A 16,537-nucleotide genomic window follows, 5' to 3' on the forward strand; every position below is an offset into this window, starting at 1 on the left:
ATCGAGCCCCACATCGGGCTCTCTGCTCAGCAGGGAGCGTGCTTTCCTGCCTGCCTCTCTGCCTGCCTGTGATCTCTGTCTGTCAAATAAATAGATAAAATCTTAAAAAAAAAAAGATCTATCTATATGCTGCCTACAAGAGATTCATTTTAGACCTAAAAACACCTACAGACTGAAAACAAGGGGGTGGAGAAATATTTATCACACAAATGGCTGTCAAAATAAAGAGTAGCAATACTTATGTTGGGCAAACTAGACGTTTTTGTTCTTGTATTGTTTTTCTCCTGCTTCGGTATCAGATTAGTACTGTCAGTACCTAATTAGTACTGGCCTTCTAGAACGATTTTGGATGTGTTCCCTCTATTCCATTACTTGTAATATTTTCACAAAGATTGTCATTAATCGTTTGTTTAAATGTTGGGTAGAATTCACCAATGAAACTATGTGACCCTGGGCTTTTCTGTGCTGGAAGGTTTTTCATTCCTAATTCAACTTTTTCTTTAAGATTTTATTTATTTATTCATGAGGGACAGAGAGAGAAAGAGGCAGAGGCAGAGGGAGAAGCAGGCTACCCAAAGGGCAAGGAGCCCAATGCGGAACCCAATCCGAGGACCCCAGAGCAGAAGGCAGATGCTTAACCCATCTGAGCCATCCATGCACCCATGCTTCAACTTCCATGCTTGTTATCATTTAAGATTTCCTACTTCTTGGATTCAAGATTCATGATTCAATCATGGTGACTTGTGAGTTTTTAGGAATTATCTGGTTTTTTTCTAAAGTTACCTGATTTGTTAGTATGTAATTATCAACATTATGTATTTCTGTGGTTATCTATTGTACTGTTTTCTCTTCCGTTTCTCATTTTGGTTTTTGAGCCCTTTTTTTTTCTTAGTTAATGTAATTAAAACATTGTCAATTTTATCTTTGAAAAAAACTGGTCATTACTTTCAATGTTATGTTATTGTCTATCTGGCCCCTATTTCATTTATTTCTGATTTTTCTTTGTTATTTTCTTTCTCTACTAGATATCAGCTGAGTTTCTTCTTTTTCTAGTTCCTCGTGGAATAATGTTATCTCCTTGAACTTTTTTTTATATTTTATTTTTTTAATATTTTATTTATTTATTTGACAGAGAGAGAAAGCACAAGCAGGCAGAGTGGCGGCAGAGGGAGTAAGAGAAGCAGGCTCCCAGCTGAGCAAGGAGTCCAAGACGGGACTCAATCCCAGGACCCCGAGATCATGACCCAAGCCCACGGCAGCCGCTTAACTGACTGAGCCAACCAAGCGTCCCTGAACTTTTTTAATATAAGCGTTTATAGCATAAATTTCAATATAAGCATTTTAACATAAACAAACATCTGCTTTTGTTGCATCCCATAGGTTTTAGAATATTGTGCTTTCTTTTTCTTTTGTTTTGAGACATATTTTGATTTGTTGTTTGATTTCTTACTTGGCCCATTGCTTGTGCAGTAGAGTGTTGTTTAATTTTTATCTGTTAAATACTTAATATTTATAGGTTTTCCTACTTTGTGTTATTAATCTTTTGTTTTTCTTTATTTTTTTAATTTATTATTTTTTTATTTCTTTTCAGCATAACAGAATTCATTGTTTTTGCACCACACCCAGTGCTCCATGCAATACGTGCTCTCCCTATCACCCACCACCTGGCTCCCACAACCTCCCGCCCTCCGCCCCTTCAAAACGCTCAGATTGTTTTTCAGAGTCCATAGTCTTTCATGGTTCACCTCCCCTTCCAATTTCCCTCAACTCCCATCTCCTCTCCATCTCCCTATGTCCTCCATGTTCTTTGTTATGCTCCCCAAATAAGTGAAACCATATGATAATTGACTCTCTCTCTGCTAGACTTATTTCACTCAACATAATCTCTTCCAGTCCCATCCATGTTGCTACAAAAGTTGGGTATTCATCCTTTCTGATGGAGGCATAACACTCCATCGTGTATATGGACCACATCTTCCTTATCCATTTGTCCGTTGAAGGACATCTTGGTTCTTTCCACAGTTTGGCGACCGTGGCCATTGCTGCTATAAACATTGGGGTACAGATGGCCCTTCTTTTCACTACATCTCTATCTTTGGGATAAATACCCAGTAGTGCAATTGCAGGGTCATAGGGAAGCTCTATTTTTAATTTCTTAAGGAATCTCCACACTGTTCTCCAAAGTGGCTGCACCAACTTGCATTCCCACCAACAGTGTAAGAGGGTTCCCCTTCCAACACACGTTGTTTCCTGTCTTGCTAATTTTGGCCATTCTAGCTGGTGTAAGGTGGTATCTCAATGTGGTTTTGATTTGAATCTCCCTGATGGCTAGTGATGATGAACATTTTTTCATGCGTCTGATAGCCATTTGTATGTCTTCATTGGAGAAGTGTCTATTCAGATCTTCTAATCTTTTGTTTTTCACCACTGCAGGTGGAAAAGATATTTGGAATAATTTCAGTCTTCATAAATTTGTAATATTTATTATATCTCTTTCTTTTTTTTCTTTTAAATCATTGAAAACTTTTTTCTGTTTTTATTTTATTTTTTATTAACATATAATGTATTATTAGCCCCAGCGGTACAGGTCCCTGAATTGTCAGGCTCACACACTTCACAGTACTCACCATAGCACATAGCCTCCCCAATGTCCTTAACCCAACCACCCTCTCCCTATCCCCCTCCCCCTGGCAATCCTCAGTTTGTTTTGTGAGATTAAGTGTCTCCTGGTTTTTCTCCCTCCCTATCCCACCTTGTTTCATTTTTTCCTTCCCTACCCACCAAACCCCACTTTGCCTCTCAAATTCCTCAAATCAGGGAGATCATACGATAATAATCTTTCTCTGATTGACTAATTTCACTGAACATAATACCCTCTAGTTCGATCCACGTCGTTGCAAATGGCAAGATTTCATTTCTTTTGATGACTGCATAGTATTCCATTGTATATATATACCACATCTTATTATATATCTTTCTATGTGTTCTAACAGGAAATTCTTCTGTGTGTACTTGAAGAAATGTGCATTTCATTTTTCTTGAGTGGAATTTTTTAAAATATTTTACTTATTTATTTGACAGAGAGAGAGCAAGAAAGCAGAAGTGGGAGGATGCAGCAGAGGGAGAGGGAGAAGCAGGTTCCCTACTGAGCAGGGAACCTGATGTGGGGCTCGATCCACCGGCCTAGGATCGGGATGAGGATCTGAGCCGAAGGCAGAAGCTTAACCAACTGAGCCACCCAGGTGCCCCTGAAAATGTTTTATATATATATCTTTAAAACCATGTATTCTGGGGGCACCTGGGTGGCTCAGTGGCTTAAAGTTTCTGCCTTTGGCTCAGGTCATAATCTCAGGGTCCTGGGATCAAGCCCCACATCAGGCTCTCTGCTTAGCAGGGAGACTGCTTCCCCCTCTCTCTCTGCCTGCTCTGCCTACTTGTGATCACTATCTGTCAAATAAATAAATACAATCTTTTTTAAAATCTTTAATAAAAAAAACACATGTATTCTGAAGTATGCTTCCAGTAAAATGTTCTTATTGAAAAGAAAATTGGGGGCTCCCTGCTCAGTGGGGAGTCTGCTTCTCCCTCTCCCTCTGTTGCTCCCCCTGCTTGTTCTCTCTGTAAAATAAAATCTTCTCTTAAATTTTTAAAAATTAATTGATTAATAATAGGGGCACATGGGTGGCTCAGTGGGTTAAGCCTCTGCCTCCAGCTCAGGTCATGTCGGGGTCCTGGGATAGAGCCCAGCATCAGGCTCTCTGCTTAGCAGGGAGCCTGCTTCCTCTTCCCTCTCTGTCTGCCTCTCTGCCTACTTGTGATCTCTCTCTGTCAAATAAATAAAACCATTTTTTTAAAAAAATAAAAATAATAACTTTAACTGAGGGTCTGTGTTTAAAATAAAGCATATCAGAGGGAAAGTGGGAAAGAATGGGTGAAATAGGTAAAGGGGATTAAAAGTACATTTATCATGATGAGCACTGAATAATGTATAGAATTACTGAATCACTATATTATACACCTGAAAGTAATAAAACACTGTATGTTAACTATACTGGAATTGAAGTAAAAAAACTTTAAAAAAGGAAAAGAAAATACTAGACACCAATAAATAAATAAATAAATGAACTAAAATCCATGAGTCTATACCCGTCCTTAAAAAGAGAGGAAAAGAAAAAGAAAGGATGCCAACCAATGCTTGTGGTAGGAATGATAGAAATAGAAAACCATCATTTTAGAACCACTGTAGGAATAATAGATTCAGGCAAGAATCATCAAAGTGTGCTTAAATCACTGAGTGAAAAATTGGGGCATAAAGGAATATTTATACAGTCTGAAAGTATTGCTTCACAGAATATATATGAATTACAAATAAAAATACAATGAACCTGGCAGTTAGCACTCTAAGTAATCAAACTTAATACCAAACTTAATAATGGGACAATCTGACAGCAGTTGCCTCTTCATACGACACACTGAGGGAGGGTACAAGTTACTTCTGTGGTATTCCTGTCAAAACTTTATGACCTGAGTCTAACCTTGAGGAAACATCAAGTAAACCCAAACCAAAGAACATTCTATAAAACGCCTGGCCTGAAATCCAAAAATTTCAATGTCATAAAAGCCTAAAAAAAGCTGGAGAGCTGCTCTTGATTAAAGGAAACAAAAGAGACAGATAACTAACTCCAATGTGTGTGATCCTTGATTATCTCTTGGGTGATTATAAAATTCTAATAAAAGATATTATTGAGATAATTGGGGATATTTGAATAAAGTCTCATGCTAGGGGATAATATTAAAATATTAGATGATAGAATTGTATCAATTTTAAATTTCCCAAGTGTTATATCTCTATTTCAGCTACACTAGAGAATGCTCTTGTTTTTATAAGATACAGGCTGAAGTATTAGGAATAAAAAAAATTACAATATCTGGGGTGCCTGGGTGGCTCAGTGGGTTAAAGCCTCTGCCTTTCGCTCAGGTCATGATCCCAGAGTCCTGGGATCGAGCCCCGCATCGGGCTCTCTGCTTGGCAGGGAGCCTGCTTCCTCCTCTCTCTCTCTGCCTGCCTCTCTCCCTACTTGTGATCTCTATCTGTCAAATAAATAAATAAAATCTTTTAAAAAAAATTACAATATCTACAACTATCTCTGAAATCGTTCGACATGATCTCATCCATAAATATGTTGTGTGTATCTCAAAAATATAAAAGCACCTTAAAAAATAACAATATGACATGCAGTTTTTAAAGCTTCCCTGGAGGGGCACCTGGGTGGCTCAGTGGGTTGGGCCTCTGCCTTCAGCTCAGGTCATGGTCTCAGGGTCCTGGAGTCAAGCCCCGAATCGGAATCTCTGCTCAGCGAGGAGCCTGCTTCCCTCTCTCTCTCTCTCTGCCTGCCTCTGCCTCTCTGCCTACTTGTGATCTCTGTCAAATAAATGAGTAAAATCTTTTAAAAAAAAGTTAAAAATAAAAGAATAAATAAACTTCCCTGGTAATTCTATTGTCCAACTATACATCAATACTATAAAAATGATAAGCAAAACTAATCTCAGAAGTCAAATCTGATAATTTGGTCATGACAGCTTAGAGCACTGTGTTAACAACAAAAAAAAGAAACAAAACAAAAAATCCTGATATCTGCTTAGGCTCAACCAAAGAGAATGCTAAGATTGATTGGCTAGGTCTGTCTTGATATTCAGAAGGTCCCTATATATTATCTGGGTCACACTATAAACATGAAACAGGGTTGACACAAAAGAGCAAGCTACAGTCTAGAAGATGAAAAGGAGATTCCAGCATCACTAGTGGAGTTCTGAATCTATCTTAGATAACTGACTTCCCCAGTCTTGAAGAAATCAGGACCAGACTTATTTTCCTAGTTACTATGACTAACATTATAATGAAACAAAAGTCAGGTGTGGTGGGGGGAGGGGTGCATGTATATGCATTAAGCTTTGAAGAACTCTTTGATCGTAACAAACACCACTCATGTGGGTAGGAAAGAACTATAGAGAGGAGCTCTTTAGAGTAACAGCCATTTTTTCTTAAATGTATGAGTAGATGGGGACTATCAGCAGAAATGAAAACGATAAGAAAGAGTCAAATGGAAGTGCTAGAAATAAAAAACACAATACCAGAAATGTAGAATTATTTAGATAGACTTATTACAGCTGAGGGGGAAAAAAAAACTCAGTAAAACTTGAAGATAGGTCAAGAAATTATACAAACTGAAACACAAAGAGAAAAAAGTGAATAAAAAACTGGGCATCCAAAAACTGTTCCACAATATCAAATGGCCCAATATATGAATAATTGGAGTCATAGGAAAAAAGGAAGGGAGGGAGGAAAAATAGGGCAGAAGAAATATTTGAATAGATAATGACCAAGAAATTTTCCAAAATTATGAACAACATCAAGCCATAGAACCAGAGGTTTACAGAATCCCAGACAGGATAAATTAAACACACACACACACACACACACACACACACACACACACACCCTTAGTCTAACTGCTGAAAACCAAAAATAAAGAGAAAATCTTGAAGAGATCCAGGATCCAGGAAAAAGTAAATAAATAAACTATGAACAAAGAAACAAAGATAAGAATTACAGTAGTCAGAAACGATGCAAGCCAGAAGACAAGAAAGTAGCATCTTCAAAGTACCAGAGAATTAAACTAATATACAAGACTTCTTTACCCAGGGAAAATACCATTCAAACTTGAAGGTTAAACAAAAACTTCTTCAGAAAAACTAAAGCTGAAATAATTCATTGCCAGAATAGCTACAACTCAAGAAATGTTAGAGGAAGTTCTTCAGGCAAAAGGACTGTGACATCAGACAAAAACGTGAATCTTCACAAATAATGTTGCCATGTAAGTAATTGCTAAATTATGAATTATAATTTATTAGTTAAAAGAAGTTAGGTTTCCACAACTGCTGTATGTAGTAGTCAGAAGAACTCAAATGAAGACATTATAATCTAAAATAAACAGAAAGATAAGATAAGCTAACTAATGTGTTTTGCCATGTCCTAGTCCCTTTAGAGGAAAACTGCCAAGTCTCTACTAGTGAGTAAGACTTAAGTACAGTGACCGTGTTTATGTAATGAGTCGGGAGACTCCACTGGTCTCTCTATTCCCAGCTCCATGCGTGCCCACAAATCACACAGCTGATTGGACCAGGACTGTGCACCTTACTTGATTACAGGAATCCATAAGCTGGAAAACAGCCCCTGCATATATAAGAATTCTATATAGTCATGTTTATGGGTAATTTGTTAGGGCTACCAGATCTACTCAAGAATACGAGCTAGAAAACAGGGAATATAATTGAACAAAAAGGAAGGTAATGGTGAAAGATCTGTAAGGAGAAGGAAGTAATCACAGTTGTTAGGCAACAGAAGACATGAGTTTAAACAGAATTGATGAGACAGGCAGGAAAAATAATTTACAGAACTGAGGGGAAAATTTGTGGCAGAAACTACAAAAGAGGGATAGAGAAAAGCTAAATCACCATGATAGCAAATGATCCCTGAGTTTTAAGTTCCTGGGGTCAATAAAGTGACCCCAGACTGTGCGGGAAACCAGACTCCCAGATCACAACCTCACTTCCCATGAAGCCTATTACAATGAGGATTGTTATTGTTCCAGTAAACTCAGTAGGACTTACTTCAGATCTTCATACTTTTTTCTCTTTTGTCAACTGCTGGACTTTCTGACCCACTGTGCCACCCAGTCCTGAAGTAGGAATCCTAATTTGTGTGAAACACAATGTGACTTAGTATATTAGTTTCCTAGGACTACTGTGACAAATTACCACAAACTCATTGGCTAAAACCACAGAAATTTTTCCTCTCACAGTTCTGGAGGACAGAAATTCAGAACAAAGGTATTGGTAGGGCTGGTTTCTTCTGAAGGCTCTGGGAGAGAATCCATTCCAGCCCTCTCCGTCATCCAGTGGCTGCCCACTGTCTTGGGTATTCCTTGGATTAGAGAGGCATCACTCCAATCTCTGCCTCCATTTCTTCTGTGTGTCCTCCCACCTTCCTTTCTCTTCTAAAGACACTTATCACTGGATTAAGGCCCATGCTAGTACAGGACGATCTCATCTCAGGATCCTTAAGTTAATTATTTTCCCAATAAGGTCACATTCACAGATTCTGCAGCTCTACTGAGTAAGTATTTTGCGTGTAGGGGGGAGAGGGTGGATGGAAGAGGAGGCATCATTCACCCATGACACCTAACTATGAATTGAAAAAGAGGTTTTAGTCCCTGCTCCACAATTAACTTACTTGCTGTGTGTGACCTTTGGCATATTGGTTAACTTCCCTGAATCTTAATTCACTCATCTGAAAATGAGAATACCTGCCCAGCCTTTTTTCCTATGAAGTAGTGTGTATCTAGTACACGTAACATAAATGCTAAATGAATAAATGAATAAATGAGTGATTGAATAAATGAATTCACCCAGAGGTGCTTGGTTTGCTATTATGAAATGAATTTCTGGCACTCAGGAGAGAGGTTAGGGCTGCATACTCAGCTCAGAAGTCTTCAGCATCAACGGGAACAAGGGAGACCACCTAGAGAGAAAAAAAAAACAGAAAAAAGGTGAAGAAACATTCCTATGAACCTTACCAGTTAAGAATCAGACAAAAAGATACACCTGAAACTAATGCAATAAGGTCAACTATACTTCAACTACCAAAAAAAAAAAAAAAAAAAAAACTGGACAAGAAGCAGATAATTCAAGAAAAGGTAAAGTAAGAGCAAAGAAACCAGAAAGTAAAGAATTAACCAACCTACCCAGGGATGTAGAAGAGTGACCGGGAAGGGACCTTGTGGTTTGTAAGGAGATGTTGAAAGGACAGAGGGCTGTTTAATAAGCAGGAAATAAATCTTGTGAAACACACATACCATCACTAGGAGCACCAATCATTTCACTAAGATTTTTTCCTCAATTAAAATTCCACCCTAAATCAAAGGAATTCTGGTCAGAACTACTAAGAACAAACACCTTTTTTTCAAGTTGTATTTTTTTTTAAGATTTTATTTATTTATTTGACACAGAGAGAGAGATCACAAGCAGGCAGAGCAGCAGGCAGAGAGAGGGGGGAAAGCAGGCTCCTCACCAAGCAGAGAGCCCAATGCGGGGCTTGATCCCAGAACCGTGAGATCATGACCTGAGCTGAAGGCAGAGGTTTAACCCAATGAGCCACCCAGATGCCTCTCAACTTGTATTTTGTCTTGATTGTGTAGTAAGCAAGCACAACTGGGATGCCAAAAAAAAAAAAAAAAAAGAGGAGGAGCCCTGCTCCCTCATGTCTAATACCAACAACCTATTGTCCCCAGTCTCTCCCCTCTTTCATTTCTCCAAAAGAGGGGCCAATCTCAGCATATGCCAGCCCCACTGACCTTTTACAATTTCCCTCTCTGAATAGCTACACACCTATAAACCTGTCCCCAAAGGCCACCCACGCTGGCTATTCCCCAGGCAGTAGGCACCCCTTGTTTCAAGAAATGTGATTGATTCATGGAAGCAACACAGTTGGAGATAACCTTCTCATAAGCCATTGAATGAGTCAATTACAAAATTGCTATGTGTACTAAGTAAAGTCACAAAATGGCAGGCTTCATAACATATAAAACACATCTTTGCTGACTATAGCCCCTGTGCATTCACTACCTCAAAGCCTACAAAATTAACACAAGGTACCAGCATCAACTTTTTCTGGTAAGTTTGCGGTGAGTTAGGTCAGCCAATATGTAATGAACAAGCTCTTGAACCCAGGTCCTCTGACTTCAAGACTCATGCTCTTTTCTGTGACTTCATTCTGGAAAGCTGAATTCTATGTGGGAAAGGCAAAACTAACAGACACAAAATCAAAAGCCAAGCTGTGTGGTGGGTTTATAAGTTCAGGACAAGAAATAGATCCTCATGAGTTCTAAGATGTATAGGATTAACTCTATCCCAGCGTCATGGGTGAGTCCTGATTAGCTTAATGCAATCAACATTGCTGTTCCCTAGGCCACAAAGACTGCTCTGAGGATGGGTCCAGAACACAATCAGAGATATTTTTTTTTCTTTAAATAAGAACTAAGAAAAAGATTCTTATATTTCTGTCTGAAGTTGACGTGAGAATCGTGTAGCCCGAGGGTTGGCTGGCAGGCATCTTTGGATAATGAGGAAGAGCCTATATGAGAGCAGAGGAGGTGGAGCAAAGAAATGGTGGAAGGGAAATGGGGTCCAGCTCTTAGCACTTAAGCCACCAATGAAGGCTCATTCCGAGCCTGTCCTACCCCTGGACTCTGACTGAAGTTGCTGCTTAAATTCCTATTTCTACATAAGCCAGTTTGGTCTTGTCTTCTTTCACTTGCAACTGAAAAACTGCTGATGCGCAAGGCTAGAGTGGTCCTCACAATAAGAGGGAAGAAAGGGAGCTTTTGCAGTAATCCAGCACTCCACAAAGTACCATTCAAAGACGTGGCAAGAGAGATCTGGGAGGCTACTGAAGCGACTAGTCAAGGGGACAAGGGTGGCATTGGGACGTTAAGGGAGGGCTGCCTCTGAGCTTCAACATGAAAGAAAAGGTGCCCACAAGAATGGTTTCTGTCCTGACCCCGTCTTTGATTAATACTATGGGCCACTCCTCAGGGATAACCAAGACCCCCAACCCATCCCCAGAGAAATGATGCAACCAGTCACTTGAGAGTAACGGGATCTGCCATGAAAGATTCAGGAAAAGACAAGGAAGGAAAAGTTGCTTGAGAAGGTCCCAGGAGTAAAAACAGGGCGCTTAAAAAAAAGGAGCAGGGGAGGGGGAGAGTTTGTCAAAAAAGAAAAGAAGATTGCTGAAAAAAAACATGGAGAGAAACCTAGAGGGTAAGAGGACAACATAAGGTGTTGCTAAGGGAGGGCCCCAGGGCCAAACAGATACCAGTCTCAAAACCCATGCATCACTTACTAGCTCTCTTAATTTACCCGTATCCCTTTCCTGTCTATAAATGAGCACGAAAGTTCCCCCTTTAGATGACTGTGATGCATATATATATATATATATATATATATATATATATATATATATATACAGGAAAGCCGGTAGCAGAGGGTCTGGCAGGAGTAGATGTTCATTACTTGTGGCTATCCCCTAAAAATAAGACAATGAATGCAGGAAGACAGGAGAGGAAGAAAGAACACTGCTTTACTTAGAGACGGACCATCTTCAGTACCACGCAGCAAGTATTCCCTTTATAGAAGCAGCACTAAGGGAAATTTAAAAAGACGACCACACTAAAAAAAAAATAATAATAATAATAATAAATAAATAAATAAAGGCTTTTGAGAAATGGGAATGTTTACTTAATGTCCTCTGTGTTGTAATGTTCTCTGATAGAGCCCCTTAGTAAATATTGAATCAGGCTAACACTAGTTGAAAATCTTCAGCATACAAGAGAGAAAAATCACTTAGAGCAAAATATTAAAAGTCAAACAAGCAAACAAGCAGATTAAAGTGTAATATCGCCAGAGCTTGATTTCAGCTGGCAGAGTGTGGCCCTGCTTCACGCCCAGTCTGGACCGGCTGGTTGGGTCCTTAACGCACAGCCCAGGAACTGGAATGAGATGGAGGTGAAAACCGATAATGCTTCTTTTCAACCTTGAAATCCTCACCACGCGAGACCCACCCAGCAACTGGGCTGGGGGAAGGGCGAGTTGGGGGCGGCAAATCTGAAAAACAAAGAGAAATGAAATGGAAAGCCTCTGAGACCTAGAAGGGACGGGTGGGAATCCCATGTGGAGGTAGCACCTGGTACGCGTTACTAATTAATAACCAGAGACTCTCACATTTATAAGGCGCTTTACAGATACTAAGTCACTTCTATAAGGCGCTCCGCGGGTGGTAGCAATAAGTAACAACCTACGCCTACATTATCTCCTCTAATCTTACCAACGTCCGCGAAGTGCGTCTTGTCATCACCATTTGACAAGGAAACTGTGGCTCCTCGGTCACAAGACAGAGACCCGACGTTGCGCGGAGCGACGGCCGAGACACTTGCCAGCAGCCACCGCCTCCCCGGCCCCCGGAGGACCGCTAGGCGGGCGGGGCGCCCAGGTGGCTGCACACCCACAAGGGGGCGGGGTCAGCTGGCCTCTCCCTCCCGGAGTCACCGCAGTCCACACACCGCTCCACCTGCCAGAGAACCCGCTTTGGTGCCCGCACCCCAGGCCACCCGCTGTCGCCCCAGCCTCGCCGCGCGCCCCCGCGCAGCCAGCCCGCCGTCCGCCCGGAGCCCTCCCCGCCGCCGCGCTGCACGCCCAGAGTGCACCCACTGTCCTCACGGGGACAGGGGGCCCCGCCACCGTCATGCTGCCCGCCATCTACACGGCACTGGCGGGGCTGCTGCTCCTGCCGCTGCTGCTGAACCTCTGCTGCCCCTACTTGTTCCAGGACATGGGTTTCTTCCTGCGGCTGGCCCGCGTGGCCCATCGGGTGCGTAGCTACCGGCATAGTCAGCCGTTGCGCACGCTCCTGCACGTCTTTCTGGAGAAAGCGCGCCGGGTCCCGCACAAGCCCCTCCTGCATTACCGCGATGAGACGCTCACCTACGCGCAGGTGGACGGGCGCAGCAACCAAGTGGCGCGGGCGCTGCGGGACCACCTCGGCCTGCGCCAGGGAGACTGCGTGGCTGTCTTCATGGGCAACGAACCAGCCTACGTGTGGCTGTGGCTGGGGCTGGTCAAACTGGGCTGTGCCATGGCGTGCCTCAACTACAACATCCGCGCGAAGTCCCTGTTGCACTGCTTCCAGTGCTGCGGCGCGAAGGTGCTACTGGCCTCGCCAGGTGAGCCCCGGGGAGCGCCGGCCCTGGCAATGGGCTCCTTCACGCCGTGACAAACGTCGCTGCATGGTGTAGAGTAGAGCTTTGGAAAGGGAAGTTCAGATACCACCTGGAAGTGTAGAGGAAGGGAATGGCAACCCTTCCTCATGCTAATGATCTTTAGAGCAACCTGTTGTGGAAGCGCTGCCAGGCACTGTATTAAGCACTAAGTGTTTCTTTAATCGTATCAACAGATAGGGTTTACAACACCGGCTTTGTGGATGAAACCTGAGAGGTGACGCCTTGTGCCCCAGATCACAGAGCTGTGGGGAGAGGGGTTAACCACAGCTATCTATCTCCAGAGTCCAAGCTCTTAACCAATATTGACAATCTTTGCGTTAAAATGCAGAGTCTTGAATGTGAATTCCAGAGGATCCAGAATGTTCTCATCTCTGCTGTTTGATTGGCTATGTGACCATGAGAAAGTCACTTTCCCTCCCTGTCCTTTGGTTTCCTCCTCTAATACAGGGTCTTCATGGGCACTTCCAGCTCTCAAATGGGGTTAGCCTTTATAGATTCTCACTGCAGAGAGAAGTTTACCTGACCTGCCCCCCAAGAAGATTTTAGGGATCTGCTGCTGTGCCCTTATCAGCCCCCATTACATCTGTAGCCAAAGTGACTTCTGGTTCACGAGTTACCTCTTGCTATGCTTACGCAAAGACTCCTGGGTCCAGGAGTTACCAGGCCAGGAAGAAACAAAGTCTGTTACCGACAGGACTGTTGGCTTTCCTTCCTAGATAGGGAATAAGGACTATGAGTTGCTTCTCACTCTGTCAGTAAGGGGAGGCCCAACCAGATATGAGCTGAAAGACATGAAGAAATAGGGAGCTAGGAAGCTTCACCTTTCTGAAATACCTTTCTGTGCCAAGGCCTATGCTGAGCGCTTTTATTACCCTGAGAGGTAACATGTCATTACCCTATGTCAGACAGTTGAGAAAACTGAAACTTAAAGTTCCAGCCCAGGCCCATCCAACTTTAAAGCCTATGAATTGCCCCATATTGTGCTGACTTCTTCTACATAGAGGTTGGGCTAGAGCTGGAATGGATTAAGCATCCTCTGCTCTTCCCCTACATTTCACAACTAAGGAAACTGAGGCAAGCTAAGCATCTGGTGTAGGGTCACAGAAAGATGTCAGCTCCCTTGTGGGAAACCAAGACACTTACCCACCTGTTTCATGTGGTATAAAATAATCTAAAAAAATGAAAGCTTTGTATAAATGTTTAAAAACAGGGTCAACTTAACGACAGCCAAGTTACGAAAAGGGGATGGTCCCTTCAAGAAAATTCCCAGCAATTTCTAGTTGCCTGAGCAAAGAGATAACTTAACCTCTTAGTAATTGGAAGACTCTTAAACCTATTACTTTACCTTTTGGTTCCAAAGAAAGTTATTATCACAGTGATCTTTTTACCACTGGGCCGGGGACACTTAAATACCCTTTACCTGCATAGTACTTCAGTCTCCCTGTGAGGGACTGTCAGGAACTGCAGAGATTGGTTCTGGTGAACAAACAAAGGCCCTAAAGGGTGATATGGATTGCCCAGAGTCACATAGTGGGTTAGCAACAGAGAGCTAACCCGTGGGACGGAACCCACAGGTTTTGTCTTATTTTGTTTTGTTCACTTCCAAGGCACTTACTCTACTACACCACCTGGACATCCGTACATAAAAGTGAGACTTATTTTGGAAATTTTGGCGTGGCGACTGTCATTCAACAGGGTTCGATTCTGTACTTTGAACTTCAGTCTTAGGGCTTGTGGAGTAGTAAGAGCTCTTGAATTCCCACTAGCTGTCAGATTCTGATGTCTAGGCAAAAGACCAGCACCGTGGCATTTATCACGAAGACTGATCCTGTTGTCATGAATTTTGGCGAATTTTGATAAAGCTTAACAGGGCTCAACCCTGTCAGGAATATCAGTACCCAATTATTGCTTTGGAATTTACTCTACAGAAGCACCCATCACTCAGAAAATATGGCATTCTCTCTGTAGGACATTTCAGGTCCTTCTCCATAGAAGGGTATGATGGAAGTAATTACATGGGAACATTGCCTTCAGCTATATCCCATATTGATTTTGTCATTGATAGAAAACAGTTTTTTGGGCTGATAGTTTTTCAAGCAACTTCCCAAACAGAATATGGGTGAGATAGGAAAACATGCTGGAGGACCCCCAAAATAGTACATTTTCTCTGTTGCCATTTATGCTAACATTCAGATCATCACTAAATTAGTTCTTCTACTGAAAGGCTATCCTAGCTCTCCTTCATCAGCTCACAGTCCAGGCCTACACTGCATGGCTTAGCATAACTGTGAAAGGCTCCCTTAGGTAGTACTCTTTCACAGGCTTTAATAAACTTAAAGATACTATCTAAGACTGAGATCCAGAGATCTGTAAAATATTCCAGGTTACTTTTGACCTGGTTTTGCAAAGTTGCAAAAAATAAAACTGGACCTCCTTTGAGCAATGGGATGAAGGAAAATGCCTTCAATAACTTTCAAAAGCATTGCGTCATTATAATGGTGGAGCATTTCGTTATAAAACTAGAGTCAGGACCAAGGAGAAGTCTTGATAGACAAACTAGAGGTCAGGTTGAGAAAAGCAGATGGACCAACAACTTAATTTGATAGCAAGAAACATTACGGAGTCCTTGTACAATTACCTTGTACAAGGTACAAGCTAATTGCCATGATAGGTTAGGGAGAAAAGAAAAGGAGTTTGTTCAAGGATCTTATAGTCCAGAAAAAGAACTCAGCCATATACACAAATGACTATGACATCCAGGAGGATGTAAAAAGTATGTTAAGTCTGCTGAGAGAGATACAAAATGCTGGGGTCGGGGTGGGGGCTAGTGAACAGAGGGTGAACGCTTCTGGGGACGTTAACAACTGAGCTTGGCAAGTGCAGTTGGGGACAGGGCATCCAGGCAAGAGAAGTCCAGAAGCAGTTTTCATCAGGTTCATAACACAAATGCGTCATTAGAGTTTTACTGTGTGAGGACAACAGCAGGCTGGACTTAAATAATGGTAATTTTTAAAAGCTGTTTACAGAAGGTACTCCACTGTAGAGAAAATAAGGACTCAGAGAATTCAAAGAATGGCCAACAGCAGTGGCCTCACTTCCATGGAGGGAGATAATTTTCCAATGCCAACTTTAGTCAAGGGTCAAGACATACAGATACTCATCTCCATTCCTCTCTCTGGGCTGCTCAAGGAATAACTTAGATGCCTTGCCTCAGTGCACTTTGTCTCAAAGGCTTAGAATTCTTTCCTGTATCTTTGAGGAAGGCCCTAGTAATACCTAGCACGTCGTAGTCACTCAACAAATGTTTGTCAGATTAATGAGTTCCATTATCCTGATTGGCTGTGACAGGCTTTCTTCTCTGAAGTGTGAGAACTGTTGGGGCAGGCATGAACACAAGAAAAATGTTGTAAAAAAGTTAAATATATCCCGATTTGAGAAAATCCATTTATATCCAGTTCCCTCCGAGCCTAGCCTCACCCTACCAGACTTGTTTACCTCGCAGTTTACTTCTGGCGATGGACTGTAGGAGAGAGATGCTCTCATGGGGTCTCATTGCCAGAGAGGAAACTGGTCATGAGCATAGGATGGGCTGGGACTGTAGTCATGAGGGTCTCTGCATAGGATGGTGGAGGACCAAAGCC

General features: G+C 42.0%; 1 protein-coding gene across 1 annotated transcript in view; it reads left to right on the plus strand.

Annotated features, from left to right (window-relative positions):
• Window positions 1-12,165: 12,165 nt before the first annotated feature.
• The window catches only part of SLC27A2 (solute carrier family 27 member 2), a 45,733-nt gene continuing 41,361 nt past the window's right edge, over window positions 12,166-16,537 (plus strand). Inside the window, exon 1 of the mRNA XM_046010242.1 lies at window positions 12,166-12,839. Coding sequence (XP_045866198.1) covers window positions 12,362-12,839 — 478 coding nt within the window. The 5' untranslated portion in view covers window positions 12,166-12,361. The remainder of the gene's footprint in view (window positions 12,840-16,537) is intronic.

The sequence above is a fragment of the Meles meles genome, chromosome 6, assembly GCF_922984935.1.
Source record: "Meles meles chromosome 6, mMelMel3.1 paternal haplotype, whole genome shotgun sequence".
In the NCBI taxonomy this organism is placed as follows: domain Eukaryota; kingdom Metazoa; phylum Chordata; class Mammalia; order Carnivora; family Mustelidae; genus Meles; species Meles meles.